General features: G+C 35.7%; 1 protein-coding gene and 2 non-coding genes across 3 annotated transcripts; all 3 read left to right on the top strand.

The window, feature by feature from the left end:
• Positions 1-5,668: 5,668 nt before the first annotated feature.
• On the top strand, positions 5,669-7,281 carry LOC104414633 (F-box protein PP2-B15). The gene is made up of 3 exons (XM_010025784.3): positions 5,669-5,996; positions 6,254-6,372; positions 6,592-7,281. Exons 1-3 carry the CDS (start codon positions 5,721-5,723, stop codon positions 7,082-7,084), a joined length of 888 nt encoding a protein of 295 aa, XP_010024086.2. The 5' UTR covers positions 5,669-5,720; the 3' UTR covers positions 7,085-7,281.
• Positions 7,282-8,083: 802 nt separating this feature from the next.
• On the top strand, positions 8,084-8,184 carry LOC120287960. Its single transcript, XR_005546213.1, has one exon. It is a non-coding gene; the product is annotated as a small nucleolar RNA snoR69Y (small nucleolar RNA).
• A 414-nt stretch (positions 8,185-8,598) lies between these two features.
• On the top strand, positions 8,599-8,688 carry LOC120287967. The gene has a single exon (XR_005546220.1). It is a non-coding gene; the product is annotated as a small nucleolar RNA snoR53Y (small nucleolar RNA).
• Positions 8,689-13,238: the final 4,550 nt, after the last annotated feature.

Raw genomic sequence — 13,238 nt, 5'->3', positions numbered from 1 at the left:
AGAGAAGGAGGCAGTTATAACTTATAATCGTATGATTGATGGTGAAATGATTTGAGTTCATTCTTTGATTTTGTGCTTGTTTCTTTGGTAAGAATGTAATGCTAGACATATAGAGATTCATTTATTGGATTTCAATAAAAAGTTCATGTGCTTGTCACTTTGTAATATACCAATGTTTTTTTTTTTTTTAACCGAGGACTCTACCATTGACACCCTTGTGTCTAAATAGCTCCTAAGGGCCGGGCCCTTATACCTTGGAGGAGACTAGCCCAATAACCCACTGCCAAGGCCTTCCACTTAAATCACTGCAATTGCGAGTTTCAAACTCTCGACCTCTACAATAAAAAAATGACTCTCAACTAACGCAGTTACCCACGGATGGGTAGGTAATATACCAATGTTGATATGTCAATTTATATAGAATTTTTAAATTTGGATAGGAAAGAAAGCCAAAATAATAACTTTCTACTTAAACATATGACAAATTTACTCTTAATTTTTTTTTGTTAAATTTTACTATCAAATTGCTAAGTTGGGTAATATGTGACAATTGATAGATGTATCGATTTAGAGTTTTACCTTTTATTTGTTACACATATATCAATTTTCTGATTTTGTGTGTTATTAATTTTTTTCTACTTCTTGATTTTGTTCCAAATATATTCCCATAAACAAAAACTCTACCAATCGATTTCTATTTATTTATTTTTAATTCCGAGAAACCAAATAATAGAAATAATTACTATTTGGTTGGTTACCAAATACTCCTTAATTCATTTGTTAATTTTGGTCCCATTATTATCTCATGTGGCTTCCTAGCTCAGACATGAGACCGATTCACATGATTTCTGGAGAAAATATTGGGCACATCACATTTGCCAAGTAAAATTTAAGATTGACCATTTAGAGAGCGACACTTGTAAAATCGAACCCACCTTTAAAAAAAAAAAATTTAAATTCTGTCTACCCTCTCTCTCCATTGCTTCTCCCCATTAGGTTACTGAGAAAAGATATCTCTCTCTCTCTTCTCTTCAATTTGCTCTCTCCCTCCCTTTTGACAACTCCACTCTCCGTACTACTCTTTGTCGTTTGACGAACTACTTCTCCACCATCACCTCCTGGAGGGGCATCGATTGCTCCAATTTATCGTCTAGGTCCAACAAGCTAGAGATGAGAACATTCCGAGTGGTTCACTTCCATTACTACAAAGGTGTCTTTTTCTTCCTTCCTAACCATGGCCTCCCAACCATGCCGCCTTTGCCTCCGCCACCTAGAGTCCCATTGGAGGCTCCAATTTGTCCTCTGTATCTGACGAGCTCAGGTTAGGATTTTTTCCCCCACTTTCGTGATTACATTCCAACGACCTCAAAATAGTTATAGATACCACTATGGATTGTATGTTTGTCCCTAGTTTGTAGAATGCGAAATTTATTAACGATGCTCCCTTATTGATTACTTCTTGTTTCAATGAAAAATTTGCAAACACATATTATCCATTAAGAGATTTTCGGCCTACTTTACGAACAATAAGCAGAGAGGAGGGGCTTATTAGGACTTTACAAGGGACTTGTTGCGACTTCTTTGGTATGTGCTTAGTTTTTATTCTGCTCAGTGCTTAGGTTGTATAATTCGATAGTACAGCAAAAAAAAAAAAAAAAAAAAAGGTTGTATAACTCGATTCTTGACTCTTTGTTTATCATTGTATAACTCCATCCTTCCATCGTTTATCATTTTTCTTCTAATTTGTTCATCTCATTTGTTTATAACTTATCTAGCTTTTTTATGATGTTGCACCTAGTTGGTGCCGCATTAATGCCACACGCATTTGAAAAATATTAAAAAATTGTCAAGTTGGCATTTTCGTTAGCCAAATTCAACTAAGTTAATGGATGAGTTGATTTCATTTTTGAAAATTTGACTTTTGCAACTATGAGATTTTGTGTGGGACCATTACTAATTATTCTAAAAGTTTAAACTATTAGATTAAAATATATAATTGGGAAGGCAAATAAGAGCTTAGAAATATTTGAACTCATGACCTTCTCTTCTTATACCATATGAGATTTTGTGGGATTACTGTTGACTGTTCTAAAAACTTAAACTATTAGATGACAGCATGATTTGTTATTTGATATTTAATTACTCCAACAATGACTAACTTTTATATTTCAATCACATAAATTTGACAAATTTTACAATTTAATTGCACTTTTCCGATAATTTTAGAATTCAATTGTACTTTACAACTAATTTTTATATTTCAATCACACTTATTTTTTGATCCTAAAAGAAAAATGCACTTATCTTGAATATATACCAAAGAGTCAACTTTTGAATTTTGCGTCCGCCCTAAAACATTCAACCTTTTGCCTAGCACATCGTCCACTTCAAATCTTTATCCCTTTTTTCTCCCCCAATATCCACTTTGCATCCATTCCCAATATTGAATTTCAAACGGCTATCGTCGTTGACCCAAGCTCCGCTTTTTTCAAAATCTCGAATTTAAAAACTAAGGATTTAGTCAAAATTTCAAATTTAGTAATAATTTCGTATTTGCGAGAGTACTTTTTCTTTTATTTATAAAAACAAAAGGCATCGATAAATTAACTTCTCTTAACAGCAGCATGAAATTCTTTTATTTTTGTTTATTTATAACCTCGTGCACACGTTCAAGTAAAATAAAATAAGAAGACAAAAGTAAAGCTTTTGAATTTTACTAACCTAATTTTTTTTTTTACAGCCCTCGATATGTTTTCTCTATGGAACCAACATTACTACATAATTACCCCTACATTCCCCACCATATTATTTTTATTTCGAATGTCAAGTGGGCATTCTAATTTTTGTTCGAGGAATCTCTCTGTCTCCTCAACATGCATGCTTTAATTAATTTAATATATACTGTTATATAATACAAAGAGGACTTCCTACTTTCATGAAATCTAAAAATTTTTTTCCTTTGATATCCTCGACAGTTTGTTCTGCAATTATTGTATCCACAGGCACATGCATAAAATCAATAACTCTATTTTATTTCTCGCTCGAGCCAGTATTTACAATTTGAGTATTCTCTATCCTACAACGGTCTTATTTAAATATATTTCAAATCTTAAATTATCTTTCTTCGTTCACGTATTTTCATATTACTAGTGCTAATGGGCTGTTCCAATTTGGATCGTAGTGTCAATGTCAGCGTCAACCCGTTGACAGGTCAATATTCCAAGTCAACTCATAATTTTAGGATAGTCTCAGGAAAAATTCAATGCTAGCCGGCTGCCAATATGTTTGTATCATTTATGACCTGGCAATCTTGACAGGATAAATTCCGGGTCGTGCTTTGATTTAGCTTCTTCCTCTTTAATGACGTAATTCTCATGCCTTCGGCTTTCGTCGATCCTGTTTTTAAGAATTTTGCAAACGAAGGATTCGAGAGTCTTGTCTGCATCCCAACGTACTTGAAGTCTTGATGGGCCTCTCATCAACTGATTCCTTCCTCTCTTCGCTATGCATCATCGCCTTAACATTAATTAAATTTACGTCGACTTCATCCCAAGTCAACGGAACATCTAACAAAAGACTCCCAAGCTTACATTTTATTCCATAGAAATATTTCCAAGAATACCGTCCAATCAATTTTAGATCTATCATACAGATATCCAAATTAGGCTTCTAATTAGTCTTCTAAATTTTTGTGATAAATTCTCATATAGTTATTCTGATTAATTTTCGTCACAATAACTACATTGGAATAATAATAATTATTAATATCATAATAATGATCCTTTCTCAAGAATTCTACCTTGGCTTTGATCGAGTCTCTCCCCCACTTTGAAATCATGGTGCATTCATACAACTTTACATGATCTTGACGGCTTGCGCGTATTATCCACTTTTAGCCAGTCAAGAGCCCAGCCCACAAGCAAGGGTCTACGCCTTTCTTTCACAGGGTTTCCATAACTATACCAATTTTGATTTTTCACGTGAACTCCAAAAAAAAGAAAACTCTTACCATCGAATATAATTCCAATCGAGAGGTCATTCAATATAGTTTTTTCGCCTTTGCAAACTAAGCTGTATTGCCATTTTATAAAGCGTTTAGCAAGTGCCTCGCAAATGCGATAACTAGTAGCTTTCAAGAAGCTATCTCCACCCGGTTTTCACAATACCATATAATCACACGACAGCATAGCTATAATTCAACCATAAATATAGTAAAAGGAATCTAAGTAGTTAAGTGCTTGATATGGTCGTGACGTATACATCTATTTGGTGTAATTGTGATCATGATGTTGTGTTGTGTTGTGCTATAATCATAGTCTCAACATATTAGAGTCAACTTGAGATCACAAACATTTTCCCCAGGGTGGAGTCTTGTTCAATATACAGTGCACGTGGACAAAGGTGATTTGTATGCATCCATTGAAATGAGTCAAGACAAACAGTTGGGCCGCTTATATTAAAAAAAGAAGAAGATAACATTTAACGCCTTTAATTATGATCAATCTTGCCTGATTTCATGTGCAAATAAATGTTCTCCATATTAAATAATTAATAAGCATCATGTAAACATACGCCATAGATAAACAAAGAGTGGAAATGAATTTATATTTTTAAATAATGACTTCACATGAACTCAAAAGACGGGATTTAACTATAAAAAATATCGAATTAACTGTGCTTTGTGATTTGTAGTCTAATCTATATATATAGGAAAATCTCACGTGATATACTAATGAATCTAGTAGTACCTCATTTGTCCGCATCTTCCAATTCTTTGGTGAATTAAATTAGATTAAAAATTTTATTGAAATTTACGGTCTTATCTACACATACTTCGACATATTCTTTTATAATCAAGAGATCATACTTAAACTCGTCTTATTTGGATGTAATTATTCTTTATTCCGATGTCTGATGTCCTTTTTGTGATTTGGCATGCGTGTTTCCGGGCAGCTTTGCCAAGTTGGAAAATGAGAAGATAAGTTCTGGTCTTCCCAAAAATAAGTATTATTACGATTTTACGCAACCTTTTTGACCTTCCTAAAGAGAGCAAATCCTGACATTCCTGACCTTCATAATTCATTAATTTATTACGAAATTGGCTTTTCTTGTACCTCCCGGAACAAATCCTAATGCTCTTCTTTGTCCTTTTTTATTTTATTTTATGTTATTATTAGGGATAAATATATTAAAAGCTTTAAAACTTATTATAAAAGTGTAATTGAGTTCCAATTTTTTTTTAAAAACACAAACAAGTCATGAGACACGTTAAATTGGTCAAATTAAGTTGTTCTATCCACTGCACTTTTTTTTTTTTAAATTTTAAAACTTAATCACGCTCTCGTAATAAATTTTAGAATTTAATTACATATTTTAAAAGTATTAGGACCGGATTGCGCTTCTTCATGATAAGTTTTAAGAATTTCAATGTAATAATAATAATAATAATAATAATAATAATAATAATAATAATAATAATAATAATATTTCCTGTGATATGCCTCTTTCCTCTCGGAAAAAGTGGGTTAGATGAACAAGGAATTCCCATCTGGTGCAGCAGCTAACCTTGAATGGCTGGTCAGCTTTCTTTACACGATCCACATGAACTCTCGTGTATATAACAGCAAACCAGACCATAAAATAGCAGCTTTTAAGCACGCTCGGACAATCTAGCTAAGTTTTCTGTTCATCCTCTTTCCAGTTCCGGCTGAATCCTTCCCATGGAGCTGCTCGCGCCGACCGACATGAATGCACTGCCGGAAAGCTGCGTTTCCGCGATCCTCTCCTTTGTGTCTCCGGCCAACGTGTGCCGGCTCTCCCTGGTGTCCTCCACGTTCCTGTCGGCAGCCGACTCCGACATTATCTGGGCACGGTTCCTGCCGTCCGATCACGCCGATATCGTCTCCCGTTCGGCCGCTCCTGTTGAGTTCTCTTCGAAGAAAGAGCTCTTTCTTTGGCTCTGCCAACGCCCTCTCCTCATAGATGGTGGCAGAAAGGTAAAATTCCCACAAGACAAGTTCACTACACGTTTCATGCCACCGCCTTCTTTTCTTTCTATCTAATAACGAAGTTCTAGCTCACTGCACGTTTCATGCCTATGTATATATATTTCAACGCCGGTTGCGTATAAAAATAAAACCATTTTCCTCCGACGACATTATATTTCTCAGAATACCTTGAAAAGTACATTCGATCTTCGTTCTTGTGCTCATGCATTCGGACGAGTGATCTGATATTCGATGTATTTTCTCAGAGCTTCAAGCTGGAGAGATCGTCCGGAGCAGTATCTTACGTATTATCAACAAGAGAGCTTTCCATAAACTGGAGCGACGATCCCGCGCATTGGATCTGGAAAACCCTGCCCGAGTCGAGGCAAGATTTTGACTTTTTTTTTCCATTTTTATATTCTCTTCATATAAATTTTCATACAAGTTAGTGCATAATGAGGTCAGAGCCACATTCTGATGTTGATGGCAATGACTTTTGACCTTGATCAAGAGGAGTTTTCAAGTTGGAAAACTCATCAAACATGGTTTGATCAGGAAAAAAGAGAGTAATTCTTGCTCTTTTCCCAATCTTCTTCTTTAGCAGGTTCAAAGAGGTGGCTGAGTTGAGAACGATCGATCGGCTACAAATCGAAGGGAGCATCAAGACCAACGCCCTGTCCCCAAACACTCTCTACGGGACGCACCTCATCTTCAAGGTCTCTGACCGTGCTTTCGGGCTCGACCTGATGCCCCTCGAGACGTCGATCGAGATGGGCAGCTGGGTCCGACAAGGCACGGCCCGTCTGCAACACCCTGATCAGAAGAAGCGCCACCTCGAGGGCCTAATGTACGCGAACCGCTTGGAAATGGTTAGGAAGTATTGGGAGGCGGAGGGAGATCATCGAGGAGGCGGCGGAGTGCCAAGCGAGAGAGGGGATGGGTGGATGGAGGTGGAGGTTGGAGAGTTCCTGGTGGGAAGTGGGGGTGAAGGAGACGGGGAGGTAAGGATGAGCTTGAGGGAAGTGAAGGGCTATCAACTGAAAGGTGGGCTTGTGGTTGAAGGCATTGAGGTGAGGCCCAAGAGCCTGGTCCAGTAAATAGAGATGGATGGGCCTTGTTTTGGTTACTTGTGTGGCCCATGACAGTGATAATAGGAAAGAGAAGGAGGCAGTTATAATGGCATGATTGATGGTGAAATGATTTGAGTTTTTTTTTTTTTTGAACAAGTGAAATGATTTGAGTTCATTCTTTGATTTTGTGCTTGTTTCTTTGGTAAGAATGTAATGCTAGCCAGATAGAGATTCATTTCTTGGTTTTCAATAAAAATTTCTTGTGCTTGTCACTTTGTAATATACCAATGTTGATATGTTGATTTATATAGAATTTTTAAATTTGGATAGGAAAGAAAGCCAAAATAATAACTTTCTACTTAAACATATGACAAATTTACCCTCGAATTTTTATGTTAAATTTTACTTTCAAATTATTAAGTTAGGTAATATGTGATAATTGATAGATATACTAATTTAGAATTTTACTCTCTATTTATTACACATATATCAATTTTGAATTTGTGTTATTAATTCGATTTAACAAAAACTTATGGAGGGTAAATTTGTTATATAAATGCTAGTTTGGAAATTTTAGTGGTCAAAAAATTAGTTTGTAATGGATTTGTGACAAATGTATCGATTTAAAATTTTTCGCTGCATTAATCCAAATTGTTATTGTTTTCCTCATTAAGGGCCTTGAGCAATCAGCTTTTTGCAAAACAAGCAATCAAACCATGCTAGCCCAAAATCTATTCAGGCCCGATAAGCATTGGGCCCATAGCCCATAAAAGAGCAAAACCCTAATTCGAGCTCCCCGTCGTCCTTTCTTTATAAAATCCCCCCAACCTCACCGCTTTGATGCGGAAGGAGTCAAGCGAAGAAGCGCCGCGACTCTTCTTCGTTTTCACCAATCTTCAGGGCGAAATCTTTTCTCTCTTTTCCTTCTGATTCCTTTATTTTTCGCCGTTTGCTTTTTCGTTTGATGGGTAATCATCGTCGTCGACTCATCGTCGTCTCGCCGCCGTCGCTTTGTTTTGGGCCGATTTCAGCAGTGATGATAAATGTTCACAATCCCAGCTCATTACGAGACCCGTCACGGGTCAAGGAATTGAATTCTTGTTTCCAACATTTATCTGAGCTCTTTCTCGTCGAAAACCGGTCGCGGCGATGGATGGTTTCCCTTCGTCGATCCGGAAAAGTTTCTGGGTCTTGATCCGATTTTGGGTTTCGTCGTTTCGTGTCTGTGTTGATGGGTTTTCTTAGGGAGACTGCATGGTTCTACTCCCGATGATGATTTCGACTGAACCATGCTAATGTATAGCTGATCTTACGTGAGTGAGAAAAAAGCTGTTTCTAGATTGCTCTGATGGGAGTGGATCGGATTGATTTCTGTCTGTTCGAATGCCTCTTCTCGATGCTGAAATTCATCCATTTGAGGCTCGGTGAAGAGAGGAAAAAAAAAGGGTTCTGCTTTTCAGATTTCTTGATTTCCGCTTGCTTGTGGGCGTCGACCCAATTCGATTGGGGAAGCGTGTTTTGGGATTCTTGCAAGGAAGTGAGTTCCCTGTGATGACTTTATGACATACCATGCTAATGCTGATCATCCCATGATTTGAATGATCTCTTCTTATTTGATTTCTGAGGGAACCATTCCTGCCTGATTTTTTTGCTCATTGATCTTGAGCTGGTGCTCTTCATATTTGATTTACCTCATTTTCTAGTTTTCTCTTTGCTCTTTCTTCTTGGAACTGTATATCTCTTCAGCTTTGTCGGGTGCTTAGCAACACTTGAAATTGCATTACTGTTAATTTTGCTTCAGAAAAAAATCATAAATTTTAGGTTTAAGCCCAAATTTGTCCTGAAAATTGTTTTGTAAAATAAAAATAAACACAACTTTCAATCTATTCAAAAATACATTGCCATGGTTCTAACTCGATGTACCATTTTCATGTCAATAACAATTCATATCAACAGGGCCCCAATTGACCAAAAAAAAAAAAAAAAAGGGCCCCATTTTTTTTTAAATTGAAACCGTTCTTGACCCCGAATTGAAGCAGTTCTAGAATCAGAAAAACTAGGGATGATTAACGGCGATTGTTGGACGGTGGAAGGCTAATGGGGCACATTTGAGATTAGAGAAAAAGTTGATTTTTATCACGGACAAAGAAAGTTCACTTGGATTTGAATCTTGACTTAAAGCTGGTCTTTTTTGGGATAAATGTGGATTGAGTCTAGCGTTTGAGCTTTTTTTTTTTTTTTCATAAAAAGAAGTTGGGGCAGGAATTAAAATTAGAGTTAAAGTTGAGGATATTTTTAGGAAATTAGGTCAACAGTTCTATTGATACATGAACATCAACCTCAACTTATTAAACTTTGGCGCATTGCCAAAACTTCAGTTTTTCGTCACCTCCCTAGGGCCTTTGGAGAGAAGAGAGAGAGAGAGAGAGAAGGGAAAAAGGAACTGAGCGAAGACTTTGTTTCTTTGTGATGGCCCATTGAGGCATTGAACCCTGAAAACAGGGCCCATGTCTTTGTTGATTCCTGGGTTTTTCCCTGGGTCTTTGATGCTGATGCCCACTTGTCAACAAAGACAAAGGGAAGGAAACTGTGCATATCTCTGCATGTGACGATCGACTCATTGATCAAGTATGTGATTGCTCACTTCACATGAACATCATGCAAATGAGATTTGAGGACGTTGGACTCACTAAAATTGAGATTGACTAAAAAATTTCTTGACATAAAGATGAGCTACAAAATCACAGGATGTGCAAGGATCATTGGATGTATTGAAAGTCTGAAAAATCATTGAATATACACCATTGGATGGAAAACACGAGTTAATGAACATAAGTTACACGAAGAATATTACTTTTGTACTTTTATTTTTGTCTAAATAAGCCTTCCATTGTTCACTATATATATATATATATACTATATATATTTTATATAATATAAATCTTTCTATTTTTATAAATATTCTAATCAAATCTTCGACTTTAAATCAGGCCTAGTGGGTAAAGTTTAGCCAATATGGATGGATGTCTATATGCATGCCGTGGAAAGATTTGGCCACCATATATGGATAAGATTTAACTATTGAAGACATTAATGTTGGAAACAAAAAAGTTATCCATGTCATACTCCGAAGGTCATAATAACGAGATTGGGTTGAATTTGATGTTAGAGATGTTAAGTTAGAAAATAAATGAAAGTGGAAGGACTTAATTAGACAAATAAAAAGTAAATATGTGAAAGTATATAGATAAAAGGTAGAATTTATCCCAATTACTACGTTGCGTTACCCCCACCGTGCGCATGGGAAAAAAAAAAAAAAAAAAAAAAAAAGGATTATTACGGTGTGTCAGTCAGCTTAATAGCGACCACTTGAAATCGACCGATCAGTTATGTTTAAGCAGTCTCGGACATATATCCAATAGCGCAATTGCGCATAATTCTTTTGACTAAGCAAAGACTCTTTTTTAATTTGTGATGACCTATTGAGGCATTGAAAACTGGGCCCGTGTCTTCGTTGAATTCTGGGTTGGTCCCTTTGTCTTTGATGCCCACTTGTCAACAAAGACAAAGGGAAGGAAGCCTGTGCATGTGATGATCGACTCATTGATTAAGTGATTGCTCGGTTCACATGAACCGTCAAATCATGCAAATGAGACGAGGAGGTCACACTTCGCTTGAATTGAGATTCACTAGAAAATTTCTTGACATAGAGATGAGCTACACAGTTACAGGATGTGCAGGGATCATTGGATGGATCGGGAGTCCGAAAAATTGTTGAATATACATGATTGGACGAGGGATAACACAAGCAATTGGATTTAAATTACGCTAGAAATTTTCCTTTTGTTCTTTTAATTTTTCTAAGTAAGCCATTCTATTGTTCACCGGTATATATTTATATATAAGCCCTCCTCTTTTCATAAGTATTCTATTCAAGTCTTTGCAACGTCAAATTAGATCAAATTGAGTTGTGGATAAAATTTAGTTGATATGGATGCCTAGATGGATGTTGTGGACAAAAATTTAGCCACTATGAAATGTTTTAAAGCATAATGGGGATAAGATTTAGGTATTTTGGACGTTAATGTCGGGAAAAAAAAAGTTATCCATGTCATACTTTGAAGGTCCTAAAGGCGAGGTTTGGTCAAATTTGGTGTTAGAGATATTAAACTAGAGAATTCAAGAAAGTAGTTGGACTTGATTACACAAATTAAAAGTGCATGGATTTGATTAGAAAATACACAAAAGTATAGAGATGGAAGGTAGAATTTATCCCAAATGAAATGTCAAAATCATTGAGGCATGTAGGTCGGCTTAAAAGCAATCACTTAAAGATTGGTAGATCAATTATATATAAGCACGCTCGGCGTATATATCCACTAGTGCTATGACACAATTCTTTCGACTCAGTCCATTGGTTGTGATGATCAATGAATCCATCAACCGAAGATATTGAAAATGTGATGGTAGGGTGGGGGTCGGATTCGGATGGCGATGGCTTTGCGGGTTTGTGGATTGGAACATTCTTCCTTTCCCGTGGGGACCTCGCTTAAAGCCAAAAAAACTGCGTACCAAATGGAAGCAATGACTCACCAAATTTCTTTGTAGGTTGATGGCGCGGTGGGCGCGCAATGAAAGCGGAATTACAAGGTGGATGTCCACATCGATGCCATCACATTTCTTTCGTGCATCCGGACTCGTTCACTGGCCACCCGTTTCTTGTTTTTCTCCATCATCGACAGTAACCCCCACAACCCTTTGGCCCTTCTTGAATATGTAAAAGCAAGCACCTTGGGGTAACAACATTGGGTTATAAACAAGGATTGCATTGGCAAGAATCATGAGACAAACTTCTTTTCAATTTAGTAATAATAAGGCTACGTTTGATCGTCCGGATTTCTAATCAGAATATGACTGAATAAGATAGGATATGAAATCTTAAGGTTTTTTTACATTTTATCCATTATTTGGTGAATCACAGTATTAAAGTCGGATATGTTCACATCATATAAATATTTGATATAAATGGCATATCATTATAAATGAACCTAAATGTTCATAAACGGAGATGGTGAAAATCTCTCGTAACACTATTCCTTAATTTATTTTTAATTTATTTTTCCTCTTTTTTATATTATTTTCATTATTATTTCCTTTTTCCCCTTTCATCATTATTTAATAAACTTTTATCAAATAGTAAACTATACTAACATACCTAAAATATATAATAAATATAAATATTTTAATTTATATATTGAATGTTTATTATAAGATAGAATTAAAGTTGAATATATAAATTAAAATAAGATTAATTAAAAATAAATTTTTATTTTTTTATTTTTAATATCTTAAATTATAATTCAAATATTATTTATATTGAAATATAATTTCAATTTTGTTAATTTAATAAGTTTTGTTATTCAAGAAAAATAACTTTCTTATTATGAACATTAGAAATCCCATCTACCTTTATCCCACCCCCCATGGGATAATTTTATCCTATATATATTCTCCTTATATCATACTTTATCCTATCTTGAGCGAGTACCAAACGTTGGATATGATAAATCATATCCTAGCCTGAATTTTATCCCTGCGTTTGGTAGTCCGGATTTGAGTCTGGATAGGATAACAAATTATCCTATCTAATGTTTGGGAATGTCCATCGATCGGACAAACTCGGATACATCCGGATAAAACACCGGATAAAAAATCCGGGGGAGGGGGTGGGATAAGCCCGGATTGGATAAGAATTTTTTTTTAAGGAAAGAAAGAACTTAACAAAAAGAGAAGATTCTTACAAAAAAAAAAAAAACAAAACAAAAAGAGAGGATATCATAAGCATCTATGTCAAATGGATGCCTCCGCCTCTCCGATCTTCCACTTCTTCTCCCATCTTTGCATCTCGCCGTTTTCAATGGTGGCCACAATTCCTAGATCTAGGGTTTTTCCATGGCCTTTAATTAATTGAATTTTCTATTTTTTAATTTTATAATTTAATTAAATATCATATTTATTTTTTAATCTTATCGTGAAGTACGCCAAATACTTGATAGGATTAGATATGTCCGCTTTTATTATCCAGAGGATTTAATATCCTACTTTATCCTATCATATCCTGATAATTATCCCGACGACCAAACGTAGCCTAAGTGTTTCGGGCAAAAAGTGAACGGAATTC

The sequence above is a fragment of the Eucalyptus grandis genome, chromosome 8 (genome assembly GCF_016545825.1).
Source record: "Eucalyptus grandis isolate ANBG69807.140 chromosome 8, ASM1654582v1, whole genome shotgun sequence".
In the NCBI taxonomy this organism is placed as follows: domain Eukaryota; kingdom Viridiplantae; phylum Streptophyta; class Magnoliopsida; order Myrtales; family Myrtaceae; genus Eucalyptus; species Eucalyptus grandis.
Note: the sequence above shows the minus strand (reverse complement) of the source record. Positions and strands in the feature narration are given on the sequence as shown.

Coding starts and splice junctions, on each gene's coding strand:
- LOC104414633 (XM_010025784.3), top strand. CDS start 5,721: ATGGAGCTGCTCGCGCCGACCGACATGAATGCACTGCCGGAAAGCTGC. Junction 5,997..6,253: donor TCATAGATGGTGGCAGAAAG/GTAAAATTCCCA, acceptor GTATTTTCTCAG/AGCTTCAAGCTGGAGAGATC. Junction 6,373..6,591: donor AAAACCCTGCCCGAGTCGAG/GCAAGATTTTGA, acceptor CTTCTTTAGCAG/GTTCAAAGAGGTGGCTGAGT.